The 16250-nt window shown below is 40.8% G+C and overlaps 1 protein-coding gene across 1 annotated transcript in view; it reads left to right on the forward strand.

Moving 5' to 3' along the window:
* LOC306857482 (cadherin-12-like) overlaps positions 1 to 16250 on the forward strand; it is a gene marked incomplete at its 5' end in the record, with an annotated part of 225742 nt that overhangs the window by 29940 nt on the left and 179552 nt on the right. The window contains one exon of the mRNA XM_079397461.1: positions 14265 to 14414. Within this exon, the coding sequence (XP_079253587.1) occupies positions 14265 to 14414 (150 nt within the window). The remainder of the gene's footprint in view (positions 1 to 14264; positions 14415 to 16250) is intronic.

Genomic DNA, 16250 nt, shown 5'->3' on the forward strand with positions numbered 1-16250 from the left:
AGGGGATCTAGGAGGCTCCATCCGCCCCGACCCCTCACAGTCCCTGCATGGGACCTGCCCACGGTCCTGAGAGCCCTGAAGGGCCCTCCTTTTGAGCCACTACAATCTGCAAGCTTAAAAACACTGTCGCTCAAGACCACTCTGCTACTAGCGCTAGCATCGGTGAAGCGAGCAGGTGACTTGCAGGCTCTCTCTGTGAACCCTGCCTGTCTTGAGTTTGGGCATAACGACTTTAAAGTCATTCTAAAACCAAAACACAGCTATGTCCCTAAGGCGCTCTACACTCCGTTTAGAGCCCAAGTTATTACGCTCTCCCCTCTTCTGAGGAGGACCGAGAGTTCAACCTTCTCTGCCCGGTCAGGGCATCGAGAATGTACATCGAACGTTCCGTGCCCCTTAGGCAGACGGAACAACACTTTGTATGTTTTGGCGGCCGCACCAAGGGGTCTCCGGTCACAAAGCACAGAATATCTCGATGGTTAGTTGACGCTATCGCACTAGCATACTCCTCCCTGGGCCTCCAGAGCCCCATTGGAGTGAGAGCCCATTCCACTAGAGGCGTGGCCTCTTCTTGGGCATGGTCTAGTGGTGTGTCCATGGCAGACATTTGTGGGGTGGCCGGCTGGGCCTCGCCGTCCACATTTGCCAGGTTCTATAACTTGGATGTCCCAGCCCTACAGGCTTGGGTTCTCTCTGCGTAAAGGGCACACACCTCTCTTGGGTGGTCCCCTCAGGCATTGCCTGATTCTCCAAGTACGATCTTGGCCCCATCCCCTGAAACGATGTCTAGGCTGGACCAACCTCTAGGAGTTCGGTCCCCATGCCTCCTGCAGGACTCTTCCTGCTCATAAATGGTCACTCTGAGCCTTATTGCTCAAGGCCAGTCTATGTTGTCGTTTCTCTTCATGGCATGGCGGGATTGTATTTGTTCCCCATAGCGTCTAGCGACGCAGTACGAGTGAAGTATCGACAGGGAACGTACTCGGTTACTAACGTAACCTCGGTTCCCTTAGATACGGGAACGAATACTGCGTACTATGCCATGCCATGCAGCTGCACGACTCAGGTCGTCGCTTCAGTCGAATTGGCCTGTTTTCCTATGGTGAAGCGCCCGCTTATATAGCCAGATGACCCCGCCCCTTTTGGCGGGCTTTGCCGCCATAGGCTCGTGCAGTCACACTGCGTGATTTGAAAAAAGTCTTCAGTCCTCGGAGAAAAATTAGTTTTCCCCATAGCGTCTAGCGACGCAGTACTCGTTCCCGTATCTAAGGGAAGCGAGGTTACGTTAGTAACCAAGAACGTTTTTTTTTTTTTATTTTATTACTAACTCAAAATTTTTTAATGGTATAGTGCATTTACAGTTTAAACAAATTTAATTGCACATTTATATGTTTGAAATTGTACACTGAAATTGTATAATAAAAAAAAGTTGAATAATCAATATTAATTTAAGGGTCAAATTGTCTGTAACCTCAGTTAATAAATGCATATAGAGTGATAGTGGTCATTGTGATGGTAGTAAAAAAAATAAAAAATAAAATAAAAAAGTAAATATGTTGTGTACAGCAGCAGCTGGAGACAGTTTTAAAAATGTAGTTTGTTTGTTTGTTTGTTTGTTTGTTTTTCGGTAACAAGTGATACCATGCAGGTATGAATGACTGACTAATAATTAAAAAAGTAAATGTGTAAAAGAGGCAAATGTATATTCATCAGGACAGGAAGCACATATATCAACTTTCTAGCTTGATTTCCTCACTCACTATGTGTCTGAGTAATCAGAGAGGTTTTGGCATGCAGATAACAGGAAATCAACTAGCGCAACATGAGTCCAACTCACTAAATCACTCCTTATTATTGTACAGGAACAGAAACTCACAGAAAAAAAGGTAGGTAGAGGTGAACAGAGAAGAAAACAGGATGATTACAGGTCACATTTATGAAACGCTCTAAGACATTCCAACGTTCTTGTGAGTCATTTCAATGAGTCACATCGTTGTGCTAATTTATATAGACTCAATTATTCAGGTATTTATTTCTTCTTCACACAAAACGCTGTGAAAAAATGGTTGAGTCTTGCTTGACTAGATTTTCTTTTCAATACCTAATAGGACCTTTAGAGCTGCTGGTACAAGGCTTGAATCAAAGTGGCATGGCTGAACAACCTGCAAATGATTCTAATGTCGTTTTATGAGCAGGAAGTTGGTTGAAATAAATTATAATGCAGTTCTGAAGATATTTTGTTTCCACAAATGAAACAGTTTAGTGTAACTAACCACAACTGCATGAATGAATGAATGAATGACTTTGATATAGCCACTTTGTTTGCTTGCTTATTTATGTGTTTGTTTTTGAGCAGTTGTGATTACAATTAACTTTTTTATTTTATGAAAACAGAAAGACAGAAAGAAGCTATATAGAGATACTATATATAAAGTATATATACACTCACTGGCCACTTTATTAGGTACACCTGTTCAATTGCTTTGTAACACAAATTGCTAATCAGCCAACTCAATGCATTTAGGCATCTAGATGTGGTGAAGACAACTTGCTGAAGTTCAAACCGAGCATCAGAATGGGGAAGAAAGGGGATTTAAGAGACTTTAAACGTGGAATGGTTGTTGGTGCCAGACGGGCTGGTCTGAGTATTTAAAAAACTGCTGATCTACTGGGATTTTCACGCACAACCATCTCTAGGGTTTACAGAGAATGGTCCGAAAAAGAAAAATATCCAGTGAGCGGCAGTTGTGAGGACGAAATGCTTTGTTGATGTCAGAGGTCAGAGGAGAATGGGCAGACTGGTTAGAGATGATAGAAAGGCAACAGTAACTCAAATAACCAATTAAGCAGATTCAAATTTGTTTTTAATATTCAGGGATGTGACTCAAATCCTTACCGGAGCATTGCCGGATATCAGGAAGCCCTGCATCTGCGTGGGTTTCTTTGAAATGTCTCTCGCCTCATCCCGTCTGACACAGGAGTTTGATTATTCGAATGCTGTCTTAAAGGCTTATCTCCTACACCTTCTGACTAAAAACCAACCCAGAGCCTAGTCTATCATGCTACAAGCATGTAGACAGTCCTGAGGCAAAAAAAAAACAGATCAATAATGTCAAATAGGCAACTCGGAGACTCTAGTGACAGTGAGGAAGGAGAGAGAGCAGGTGAAAGAAACCATTCTGTTAGACAAATCAGCCTGTGAGGGTTACAATTTGGCTGGAATGGAGAGCGTTTGTGATTCACAGTGGATGCAGGACTTACCGCATGACTTCCTCCAGAAAGCCCGAAGAGCTTTTGTGTTCGAAATCACCTCTGTTGACCCAAAAGGGCTCACCCCACAGTGAATGCCACTCTTCACACATAAGGCACTCTCCCCGGGTGAAAAATAGGGCCACGGATGTGGACGTATAGCCAAAGATACAGTACATCCTTCCTCCTCTTTCATAAATCAGTGATAGCAGATCTCCTTGAACCTGCCGCTGCGGATCCTGACACTAAATGGCACACCTTGCAACGAGGCACCCAAAAGTTAAGGGCCTAATGCAAGGATTCCCTTTGACTCAACTGTACCCTGGAAACTCTCGCCGCTTGACTCATCTGATAATGATAGCATGGTGCTATAAACTTACGACCTCAGAATAGTTTGAGAGGAAGAGAATAAGACGCGCTTGTATACGCCTGTTTAGGGACATTTTAATTTTAGAGCCACCTGAAGGCTGATGCATGCATTTGCATACATTAGGCACTTCTTTCCGGGGGAAACAGAAAAACAGGATTGTTTCTATACCCAAGTGCATTATCCTAATGAAGAATTTGATGCATATGAAGCCATTTCATTTTCTTCAAATTTGGTGATGGCCTCCGGATAAATGTGTTTCTTTTATGAGCAAATGATGATGGGTAGAATACACGATACATGAAGATCTGCTGCGTTCATACGGGTTTGAATCTTGTCATGTCAAAGGCCAATCTTGGTATACACTAGATCAGTCAATTATCCAGCTGCAAAGAACAAATAAAAAATGAAAATAAATAGACAAATAGCCAGTTACGCCTCATTTTACTACCCAAGCTTCAGCTTTCCAAACTTTAATTATATCAACAGATCATACCGAAATGCTGAGGCCAGATACATTTCATTTGGTGTCTTGCTGTGCAATAACAATGACCCCAGAGAGTTTTCGAGAAGATAATGAGTCTATGTTACCCAGAATGGGTGCGAACCATAAGATGACTGCAGGTGGAAATCACCCTGATTCATTATCAGTTCTGTATGCAAAAGGTTTCGGTAGTTTTTTTTTTTTTTTTTAGCTATTAAGTTAAGAAAAATAAGAAAAAAGAGATGGTGTACAGTACTTAATAATTATAAAGATCTGCTTTAAAAGAGGATATATTCTGTACAGACCTTCTGTAACATTCACAACGCAGAGTTTCATGCCAGCAATGGGTTCAGAAACCATCATGACTATGCTGAAAATCATAAGTACATTAACACATGACAGAGCATATTTACATATCAAAACCTATTGAGTATTCAGCTAGGCTTGATGGATTGTCAAAAGATTAATTTAAAGATCAGAAAAAGAGTGAATAATCATCATATAAAATGACATTTTGACCTTTGATGAACACAATACACTCACCTAAAGGATTATTAGGAACACCTGTTCAATTTCTCATTAATGCAATTATCTAATCAACCAATCACATGGCAGTTGCTTCAATGCATTTAGGGGTGTGGTCCTGGTCAAGACAATCTCCTGAACTCCAAACTGAATGTCAAAATGGGAAAGAAATGTGAATTAAGCAATTTTGAGCGTGGCATGGTTGTTGGTGCCAGACGGGCCGGTCTGAGTATTTCACAATCTGCTCAGTTACTGGAATTTTCACACACAACCATTTCTAGGGTTTACAAAGAATGGTGTGAAAAAGGAAAAACATCCAGTATGCGGCAGTCCTGTGGGCGAAAATGCCTTGTTGATGCTAGATGTCAGAGGAGAATGGGCCGACTGATTCAAGCTGATAGAAGAGCAACTTTGACTGAAATAACCACTCGTTACAACCGAGGTATGAAGCAAAGCATTTGTGAAGCCACAACACGCACAACCTTGAGGCGGATGGGCTACAACAGCAGAAGACCCCACCGGGTACCACTCATCTCCACTACAAATAGGAAAAAGAGGCTACAATTTGCACGAGCTCACCAAAATTGGACGGTTGAAGACTGGAAAAATGTTGCCTGGTCTGATGAGTCTCGATTTCTGTTGAGACATTCAGATGGTAGAGTCAGAATTTGGCGTAAACAGAATGAGAACATGGATCCATCATGCCTTGTTACCACTGTGCAGGCTGGTGGTGGTGGTGTAATGGTGTGGGGGATGTTTTCTTGGCACACTTTAGGCCCCTTAGTGCCAATTGGGCATCGTTTAAATGCCACGGCCTACCTGAGCATTGTTTCTGACCATGTCCATCCCTTTATGACCACCATGTACCCATCCTCTGATGGCTACTTCCAGCAGGATAATGCACCATGTCACAAAGCTCGAATCATTTCAAATTGGTTTCTTGAACATGACAATGAGTTCACTTTACTCAAATGGCCCCCACAGTCACCAGATCTCAATCCAATAGAGCATCTTTGGGATGTGGTGGAACGGTAGCTTCGTGCCCTGGATGTGCATCCCACAAATCTCCATCAACTGCAAGATGCTATCCTATCAATATGGGCCAACATTTCTAAAGAATGCTTTCAGCACCTTGTTGAATCAATGCCACGTAGAATTAAGGCAGTTCTGAAGGCGAAAGGGGGTCAAACACAGTATTAGTATGGTGTTCCTAATAATCCTTTAGGTGAGTGTAAGTGGACCGACAAAAAGTTACGTTACAAAAGTGTACAACATCATCTCTTTAACCCCCGAAAATGGACTGCAGAAAACCTACAGCAATTCACATGAATGAAAAAATGTGCAACTTGAACTGCCAAATGTAAAACAGCATCAAGTTTAGCAGTTGTAAAAAAAAAAAAAAAAAAAAAAAAAAAAAATATATATATATATATATATATATATATATATATATATATATATATATATATAGGCCCGGATTAAGAACACATAGGGCCCTGGGGCTATAGCAAACCCAAGGGCCCCCCTTTATAGCAGCCTATATTGGTGCCACAATGTTGCCATTACGTTATTTACAACCAGATATATGAAGTCAAAAAAACAGGTTTCCAGTAGCAGCAACAACTTTTGAGCATATACAGGTCCCTTAAGGAGTTTACTTTAAATTGTTTTATTATTAGAAGGTCTTCATTCTGGCCCTAGAAGAGCAGAATCATCAGGGCTGGACTGGTGCTAAAATTCCTCCCATGTGGCCCACACAGAACCCCATAAATGTTTTGCTGGGGTTAGGGCAACTGGAATAAATAAACTATTTATTAATTAATAAAGGACGAAAACAAATTACATTTTTGAATACTTAAAATGCATTTAATTAACAATGTTAATATTCCATTATATTGCAGGCTTTTAATTATTGAATTTATATTTTTCTGCAATTAAAGTTTATTAGAACTATTACATTCTCTTTTGCAATTGCCCTAATGAAAAGGAAATTCTTGAATCCAGAGTTGACTGTATAGTCTTAGTAAACCTTTATAAAAGTGACTTATTGCATTTGTTTGACCCAATATTTAATAGGCTATAAGTAGGCTAGCCTATAATAATTTTCATGACATTAATATAAACATAATTAATGCCATATTTATACAATGTCAGTAAATGCATGTTAAATAGCCTAGGTGTGGTGCTGTGGATTAAATTGCTTGTTTATAATTTTGTACAGTTTACCTCTACACTTCAGTTTACAAGGTCGTTGCTATTCAATCTGGTTTCCGCTAGCTTCACCACAGAGACTTTACTGTTCAAATATAAGTGTCATGTGTGGGTCGAATCCAAATGGGCAAGGGCTGCTTATTATCTATCACTTCAATTGAGCGGAGGAAGTCTTCAGCGTTGTTGACACCGGTCCGGTGTGGTCCAGCTGTTCTCTTGCGCTGTGCCGTTTTATCACTTGGCTTTTAGTGTTTGTTTACCATGTTCTACAGTAAAGCAGAGGCGATTAAAAGATACCTGCAACTCTAGTGTAAACAAGTTTTTATCGCTCATTTTTTGGACTGAAATAACGCAGACACTAATATATGGGGGCATGGTGGGGCATTGGAAATTTTGGAAGTTTTCTAAATATCCATGTATATGTGAGATACTGTTATTCACAATGACTTACAGAACATTCAAGCTATCTATTTTAGCCCTGAGAATGACATATGACCTTGGCGTTGTTAGCGCCAAGCTCTAGTTTATCCTCAGGCATTATAACAGCTCAGATTTTCAAGTCAGCCTTGCACATTTGCAGCTTTTCCAAATTTCCAATGTTTTTAACAACCAGTGGTTTCATAAAAACACATTAGATGGAATACTGTAATTCCTGCTTGCTAAATCTCCTCTATGAAAGCAATGCCTCACTGGTGGCTACTGTGCAAATTTGTTTACACATCCGTGCGAACGTATCCCGATAAATTATCTATGTGTGACACAGATAGCTAGCCAGGTTTATAATATCTACACTGCTTTCATGTTCTGGCTGTAAAAACACCTGATGATCACTCCCTTTACCTGTCCGATCTGCCTCACTAAAGACATTTATCCTCATCTTCTCCACATCAGGTTTGGCTTTGCATGAAGGGCTCAGCGGGGATTTGCTTTTGTAGTTCAAATCTTTGTCGCTTCAGGTTTGCTGCAGCGCCTCATATCAAAATGCCTTACAGATTAGACACCTCCACCTTCAAAAAAAAAAAAAAAAGAAAAGAAAAAGAAAAGTGTTTTCAAAGATTATACTTCACGGGAAAATATGGCAAAAAGCACAACGGGAATTCATAATCCAATTGCTAATGATGCGAAACAAGTGTTCCCGAGGAGTATTGGATTTTGAAATAAGACTTGCCATAGGCAGTTTACCAAACTGCCACCAGCCGATTTTTATGACAATGCAAGTGACTCATTCGCCACATGATTTCTCCATGCGTATATGGCTATATGAATAATATTTAAATTGTCTGTGGCTGCAGCTTAGCAGGAATCCATTGCAGCATGCACAACCTGACCTCTTTTTGTATTTTAATGTATATTTCAACACCTTCATTAGCATAGATAAGGCTTTCTTATTGCCAAACACTCAATATAATGGACTTTAAGATCCCTCAAGGGAACACGGCTGACAGGTGTGTACCTCTGTGGAGCTTCATGCTCTGGTTTCTACAGCACAAACATTATATGTGACATACATTGCATGCTGTTTATAGACATGCAGGGAAACAGGACAATTATGGGCCAAATTTACTAACAGCCTGCACCAGCAAATCGTATTTAGGCGTTAAAATAGTGCTGTCAGGATTTACTAAAGATGCACAGTGAAGAATTAGTTAGACAATTATTTTTGCTCCTGACCTTATTGAATATGCATTTGTAGGAGTTTCCCTTTCAGACGCAACAATTTATGAGAGGAGAGTATTAAAATGAATCACATAACGTGATTTACAAACAAATTACTAGTATTTTTGCCATTATTTAACGCCCCAAAAAAAGCAAATTTGAGCTGCTCTCGGTAGATTACGCTGGTCATTATGGAAATTATCTGGCTGCGTCTGTGTTTACTGTCTGCATTGTTAGTAAATTACCCACAGAATTTCCCCTCCCATCTGTGCTTTTATAGAATTGTGCATTAATGCTAATTTGCCCTGTTTAGTAAATCTGACCCTGTATTAGTTACTATTAGGTGTTTTTTTTTTTTTATTAATACTTTGAATCAGTTTGTAATTTAATAAAAAATTAGTAGTTATTATCTAAAATGACAAAACAAAACAAAATTAAATTAAATTAAATTCTAGGCTATGGAATACAACTTTCTTATGAGCAAACTTACAAAATGCATTGAAAATAGCCTAATTAGTCAACTGCTTTAACACAATAAATGGTATTCCATCTTTATACACCTGATAGTGTACTATAAAAATGCTCAAAATCAATTATTATACACTATATGCAAGAAGTAAAGCATGTTTCTAGAATCCTCAAGGTCATAGGTTCAACCTCTATGAACTGATTCATGCATGAACTGAAGCCCAACTTATATAAAACTTGGATAAAAGCATCTGACAAATGCAAAAATGAGATTGCAAACTTTTACACGTTTAATTCACACCTGATTTGTATGAAATTAAATAGGTCTTTAGCAATAAATCTTTCCTTGATCTTTTTAGAGAAGAGATTAATGCACTGTAACTTTCAGAATTCAAAACATCCTTCCATGTGAAAATAATATGTAATTTATTGAAATATGTTGCACAAAGGTGATGAAACTGATTAGTAAATTCACCCATCAAAGTGTATGATAGATTGTTAAAAGACTTTCCTCATTATGAGGTGTAACCCATGCCAGACTCTGCTATGTTATGATTACAGGTAACACCCGTGTCACACTGTATCTCCCAATCACAGGAAGTGTCTTCCAACTGCATGACCTTGAGGAGTGTGAAAGAGTCTGTTTTTCTTGGTAAATATGTCCAAACAGGCTGGCCTTTCTCCCCTACACCTGTTCGGCTTAATATTAGCATATTTCCGTAAGGACAGAGTGTGCATGTGGAAGTAGACTGAGAGGATTAGTGAGACTGCACTGCTGAGGAAACACTCCCTTGTGCTGCTCTGCTACTGCAGGAAGACATGAGGTATTTCACAAAAAATACTCTGTATGGGCTTAATCTGTGCAAATTTGATCCACAATTAGAGGAAAAGTTTGGTGGAGATCAATTTAGAACTGACAAAATACAGTCAACCAATTCTTAAAGTGTTTACGTACATTTTCACCTTGCATTGTGAATGTGTACGTGGAATGTGAAAGTGTATTTTGATCATGTGATCTCAAAAAGCCAACCAAAAAGACACACACATCGCTAGAACACTTTCTGAACTTAACAACAGCCATGATCATTGGTGGAGACCATATGAACGAATAATTTTTCAAAAAAAGAACCTAAATAAAGGTCACTCACAATATATATGAAGAGTTAATTTGCAAAAACAGATAACTCCATTTTTAACAATTTTCAAAAATCATGTTTTTTTCATTGTGCATTCCAATTAATCTCAATCAAACTGCAGTTGGGTTATTTTGATTAGGTTAAAAATAACTAAAATATACAGCTAACTAACATAATAAAAAAACATGATAACAATAAAAAACATGTTTTTTGAAAAAAAATCTGCTTTTGCAAATAAACTCTTTATATACACACACACGCATATACATACATACATTATTTTTTTTTATTATTATTAACAGTGTTCTTTCGAACTGTCAAAACATCCTGGAGGAAAAGTCACAATGTTACTATTTGATCAAATAAATTCAAAATAACAGACTTCATAAAAAGAAAAATCAATCCTGTCTGCTGTTGCTGACATAATATCTTATGCACTAGCCTGAAGCAAGGAGTTTTTATATACTAGTCAAGGGCTTGGGACTGTACGCAATGTCATGGTGCTATCAGCCTATCATTGATGTGATGTTATTTACCTACTGCTCTGTTTACAACTTAAAAAGAGCCAATTCAACTTTGTGTCTGTAAAGCAAAGATGGCAATATTCAGGTTGCTTCTTCCATGGCTAAATGTTGTAGATGAGCAACCACCATTGAAATTAATGGGAATGAACAGATTTCTCTGTGTATATCGAAATACCTGGCCTCTTTTAACAGCCCACTGTCGTACACTGAACTTCAACATAACTTCACTTGGTTTAAGAGGAAAATTTGTATTGGCTGATGCAATAACATCAACATTTCAGCAAACCCAACAGATTATGCTAGCCAGTGTGCAAATTACCAGTTAACATTCTCTCCGTACCAGACTTTGATGTCCGGTTTGAGAAGAGACCCTCCCATCCATAGGGTGTAATACCTTCATTTGCATATATAAATATAATCCCTTAATATGTACACCAAAATCCTGCAAAGTATTCATCAATTATAATCTCCATTCCTTAAATGTTGCTATTATCGAAGTCATTCTCTACAGGGAAAAGGCCACACTTTTACTTTCTCTTCAAATTTTCTAATCATTAGAGAGAACACTTTCCATATTTCTCTCCCAACTGATGTGAATGGTTAGGCATTTAATTAAATTTGCTGTACATAAAGTCATTAGCGAGCTTTTTGAAAAATGTTATGCTCAACTGAGTCTAATTATTACCCAGTGAAAGCTGGCTTCAAAGTTATTGTCTTTGATGATGATACACGGTCTCACATCGGCTGTTCCTTTGTGATCTTCAGGCGCCTTCTTCCTCAAATTCACCTTCTTTTTGCCAGAGTTCAAAGAAAACATGGATGTATTTTTAGCTTCTCCGATTAGGTAAAACCATAACCTTTCAGATCACTTGCTTTATACTCTGATCCAAGCTGAGAAACTTTTCCTTCCCTAACTCCAGAGGTGGACTGGCCATCTGGAGCACCGGGAGTTTTCCCGGTGGGCCGCTGTACATTGTGTACTTTGCATAATAGGCTATATATAATGGATTGCAGACAGTAAATGTACGTATATCCTTCCATCAGCCCAGACGAATGGCCCGTGCTGTGTGGCCCACTTCATTCAAAAATTCTAATTAATATAGCATACTCAGAAAAGCACTCGTCAATGTCAAAATGTTTAAAATAACCAATCAAAGTGTAGAAGGCAGAATTTACCGTTCACAGACGCTGAGCTGCGCGCGACTTGAATGCGAGCTGAGGTAAGATGTAAGTAGCTAAACATGACGAGACAATTCAGCAATATTTTCCAACAGTTTAGTTAAACGACAGACATTCATTTTCAGAAATGCAAACTACTACTGGCCTTTTCAAATTTCATCACAATGTAGGCTACATAATGCAGTTTACAGCAGACATGAGATAAGAGATAATGTAAATCTGCATTCTTCCGTGATTTCACATCTTTAAGGAAATTCTCAATCTTATTCTAGAACATTGTTATTCTGAAGACATTTGCTTTCAAGTGCTGTGCATAGGAAAGTGATTTATATTATAGGCCTAATAAAATTATAATTTGGTTATTGATTCACGTGCATTAGCTTATTTTATATACACACTGGTGGTTAAAAGTTTGAAATAATTAAGGCTTTTTATTTATTTGAAAGAAGATTGAATTAATTAGATCAAAAATACAGTAAAACAAATAGCCTAATATTATGAAATATTACACTTAAAATAGTGGTTTTCTATTTAGGATGTTTTAAAATGTAATTTATTTCTGTGATCAAAGCTGAATTTTTAGCATCATTACTCCAGTCTTCAGTGTCTCTTCAGAAATCATTCTAATGCTGCCTAATTTGCTGCTTAATTATCAGTTATTATTTGTGATCAATTATTAATAATGGTTTTATTATTGGTATAATGGTTCTCAGTTAAAGAACAGCATTTATTTGAAATATAAGTACTTTGTAAAAAGTGTAAATATTTTTACTGTCACTTAAATCAATTTAATCAAAGTCCCTTTTTGTATTCTATAATCTTTGATTTTATGGAACATTGTTGAAGAAAAATATTAATTTATATTTTTTAATCTTACCCAAGACTGAATGGTATCACATTTTCCACAAAAATATGAAGCAGCACAACAGTTTTCAACATTCATAATAATCAGAAATGTTTCTTGAGCAGCAAATCAGTATATTAGAATGATTTCTGAAGGATCATTTGACACTTAAGACATGATGAAGACAAATGATGCTGAAAATTCAGCTTTGATCACAGCAATCAATTATATTTTACTATAGTCGCCTAGAAGACAGCTGTTTTAAATTGTAACATTATATATTTCACAGTACTCTTTACTGTATTTTTCATCAGCAAAAATAATTTGTATACTCTTTTCCACAATAGCTCTGTTCCTTAAAATGATAGATGTCAAGCTCCTGCAAAAGGACAAATACTGTATATGACCAATAGAAAGGCACCATAAAAACAGTCCACATTCTGCACTATCCAAGTCTTCTACGATACCAGAGCATTGTGTCATATGGACTGAAACTGGCATTTAACTTTAGTAATATTAAACTGTCCCTCGTAAAAATTCTTAAAAATGATGTACTATTTGCCATATACACTAGAAAAGACAAATTATATGTTCAAGAATATGCCACTCATTTATGGTGTGGTGCGGTGTATTGCGGACCGGGTTTGGTGGGCCTCTCTGTGCCAAAAAGTCCAGGGCCACGTTTTGGCCCCAGTTCGTCCCTGCCTAACTCTGTATACTTCATATAAACTTTTTGGGCAAAGGAAATCATTGGTTAAAAATCTATATTTTTGAATTAATTTTGTATGAAAAAAATGTTTAATAAATAAATAACAGTGCTACCATTCAAAAGTTTTGGGTAAGAATTTATTTATTTGTTTGTTTATTTGTGATAAAACTTATTTTTTAATTTAAGTCCACCACCCCCCCCCCCCCCCCCCCCCCCCCCGAAGTCAGATGGGATACCAGCGAGATCCTCCGATGGAGTAAAACCTGCCTCCAAAACTGTCTCTCCAACGTCCCTGTGCCCCTGGTTAGTAACCTGAAGCTCTAAGTTCATTCCACCCTTGTGGAGAGCCCCGAACCTCGTGAGGTTCCGACGATCCCATCTGACTACCTGGCGTTCCAGGATGTGTTCAGCAAACAGGCAGCCACAAAGTTACCCCCGCACCGGCCATGGGATTGTGCCATCGACCTGCTGCCTGGAGCTATACTCCCCAAGGGTCGAGTGTACCCCCTATCCATCCCGGAGCACAAGGCGATGGAGGATTTCATCTAGGAGGCTCTCCAACAACAGTTAATTCGCCCTACCACCTCTCCGGCGGCCTCAAGCTTCTTCTTCGTGGGCTACAATGATCAATGATCACACTGTCAAGCTCCCTTATCCTCTTCCCCTGGTCCCGGCCGCCCTCGAGGAACTCTGTGGGGCCCGCATATTCTCAAACCTGGACCTGCAGAGCGCCTATAACCTCGTTCGTATCCGGGAAGGCGATGAGTGGAAGACGGCGTTCACTACCCCCTCAGGCCACTATGAATATCTGGTCATGCCATATGGCCTTTCCAACTCTCCGTCTGTCTTCCAGGGGTTTATGAACAAGGTGTTCCCGGGAGTTCCTCCACCGGTTTGTCATCGTGTACATAGACGATATCCTGATCTACTTCCGGAACCTGGCAGAACATCACCATCATGTGACGCAGGTCCTACGCCAACTCCAGAAACTCCACGTCTACCTGAAGTTCGAGAAGTGTGAGTTCCACCGCCCCACCGTCCAGTTCCTGGGCTACATCCTTAGTGCGGATGGGATCCAGATGGGCCAGGGGAAGGTCCAAGCCATCCGGGACTGGCCCCAGTCAGTAAAGGAACTTCAACGATTCCTCGGCTTTGCAAATTTCTACCGGAGGTTCATTCTGAACTTCAGTCTCCTCTCAGCCCCCCTCACTTCCATGCTCCATCAGAAACCCAAGTCTCTGTCCTGGAACTCCGAAGCTCGAGCCGCTTACAAGAAGCTCCAGGAGGCCTTCTGCACTGCTCCCATCCTCTCACATCCCGAACCCCAACTCCCATTCATAGTTGAAGCAGATGCGTCCACCACCGGCGTGGGAGCAGTGCTGTCTCAATACCACGGAGAGCCTCCCCGACTCCACACTTGCGCTTACTTCTCCAGGAAGCTTTCCCCAGCGGAGCGGAACTACGATATTGGAAATCGGGAGCTGCTCGCCATTAAACTGGCACTGGAGGAATGGAGACACTGGCAGTAGGGAGCTCAACACCCCTTTACGGTCATCACTAACCACAAAAACCTGGAATATCTCCGAAGTGCTAAGAGGTTAAACGCCCGGCAGGCTCGCTGGGCCCTCTTCTTCACCCGGTTCCAGGCTTCCATCACGTATCGACCCAGAAATAAGAATGTCAAGGCAGATTCCCTCTCACTTATCAATGCCCCCGACGAACCCTCTACAACTGAACCCATACTCCCTCCAGCTGTTCTTGTGAGCACCATCAGGTGGGCCCTGGATGAACAGATCCACATCACCTCCATCACCGAACCAGCTCCGCTGGGAGGCCCAGAGGGCAAAACCTACATGCCCACTTCCTTGAGGACTTCCCTTCTGGGCTCCCTGCATGCTTCCCCGGGCTCTGGACACCCAGGCAGCCAGCATACTCTCTCGCTCCTCCAAGCTCGGTACTGGTGGCCCAGTATGGTCCGGGATGTCTCCCAGTACGTTCATGGATGCTCAGTCTGTGCCATCTCCAAGACTCCACATCACTTACCCGCCGGAAAATTAGTCACATTACCCATTCCACGTCACCACTGGTTGAACGTCGGAGTCAACTTCGTCACAGATCTCCCCAAGTCAGAAGGTTATATCTGCATACTCGTTGCAGTTGAAAGATTCTCCAAAGCCTGCAAGTTAATTCCCCTCCGGGGTTTACCCACAGCCCTCGAAACAGCAGAGGCCCTCTTCCATAATCTCTTCTGCAACTTCGGCATCCCGGAAGATGTCGTCTCTGACCGTGGGCCAAAATTTGTCTCCCGTGTCTGGAAGGCATTCTTCAAACTCCTCAGGGTATCACCCCCAGACTAACGGCCAGACTGAGCGGAAGAATCAGGAGATTGGGAGATATCTCTGGGCCTACTGTCATGACAACCAGCACAGCTGTAACTGCTTCCTCCTGTGGGCCGAGTATGCACAAAATTCCCTCAAGCAAACCACCACATCACCCCTTTCCAGTGCATAATTGGCTACCAACCCCCTCTGTTTCCCTAGACAGAAGAGCCCTCCAACGTTCCAGCTGTCGACCACTGGTTCCGAGCGAGCAAGAGAGTTCGGGACTCAGCTCATGTCCAACTCCAGCAGGCAATGTGGAGACACAAGACCTATGCAGATGCCCGTCGGTCTGCCACCCCCGTCTATCGTCCTGGAGATAAGGTCTGGCTCTCCACCTGGGATCTGCGTCTCCGCCTGCCCTGCCGGAAGCTGAGTCCCCTCTATATCGGTCCCTTTTCCATTGAGAGGCAGATAAATGAGGTCACCTTCCGTCTCCAACTCCCTGCACGGTATCGTATCCATCCAGCATTCCATGTCTCACTCCTCAAGCCTGTCTCTCCCTCTATCACAGAACCCG

This window comes from Barbus barbus (genome assembly GCF_936440315.1).
Source record: "Barbus barbus genome assembly, chromosome: 38".
In the NCBI taxonomy this organism is placed as follows: Eukaryota; Metazoa; Chordata; class Actinopteri; order Cypriniformes; family Cyprinidae; genus Barbus; species Barbus barbus.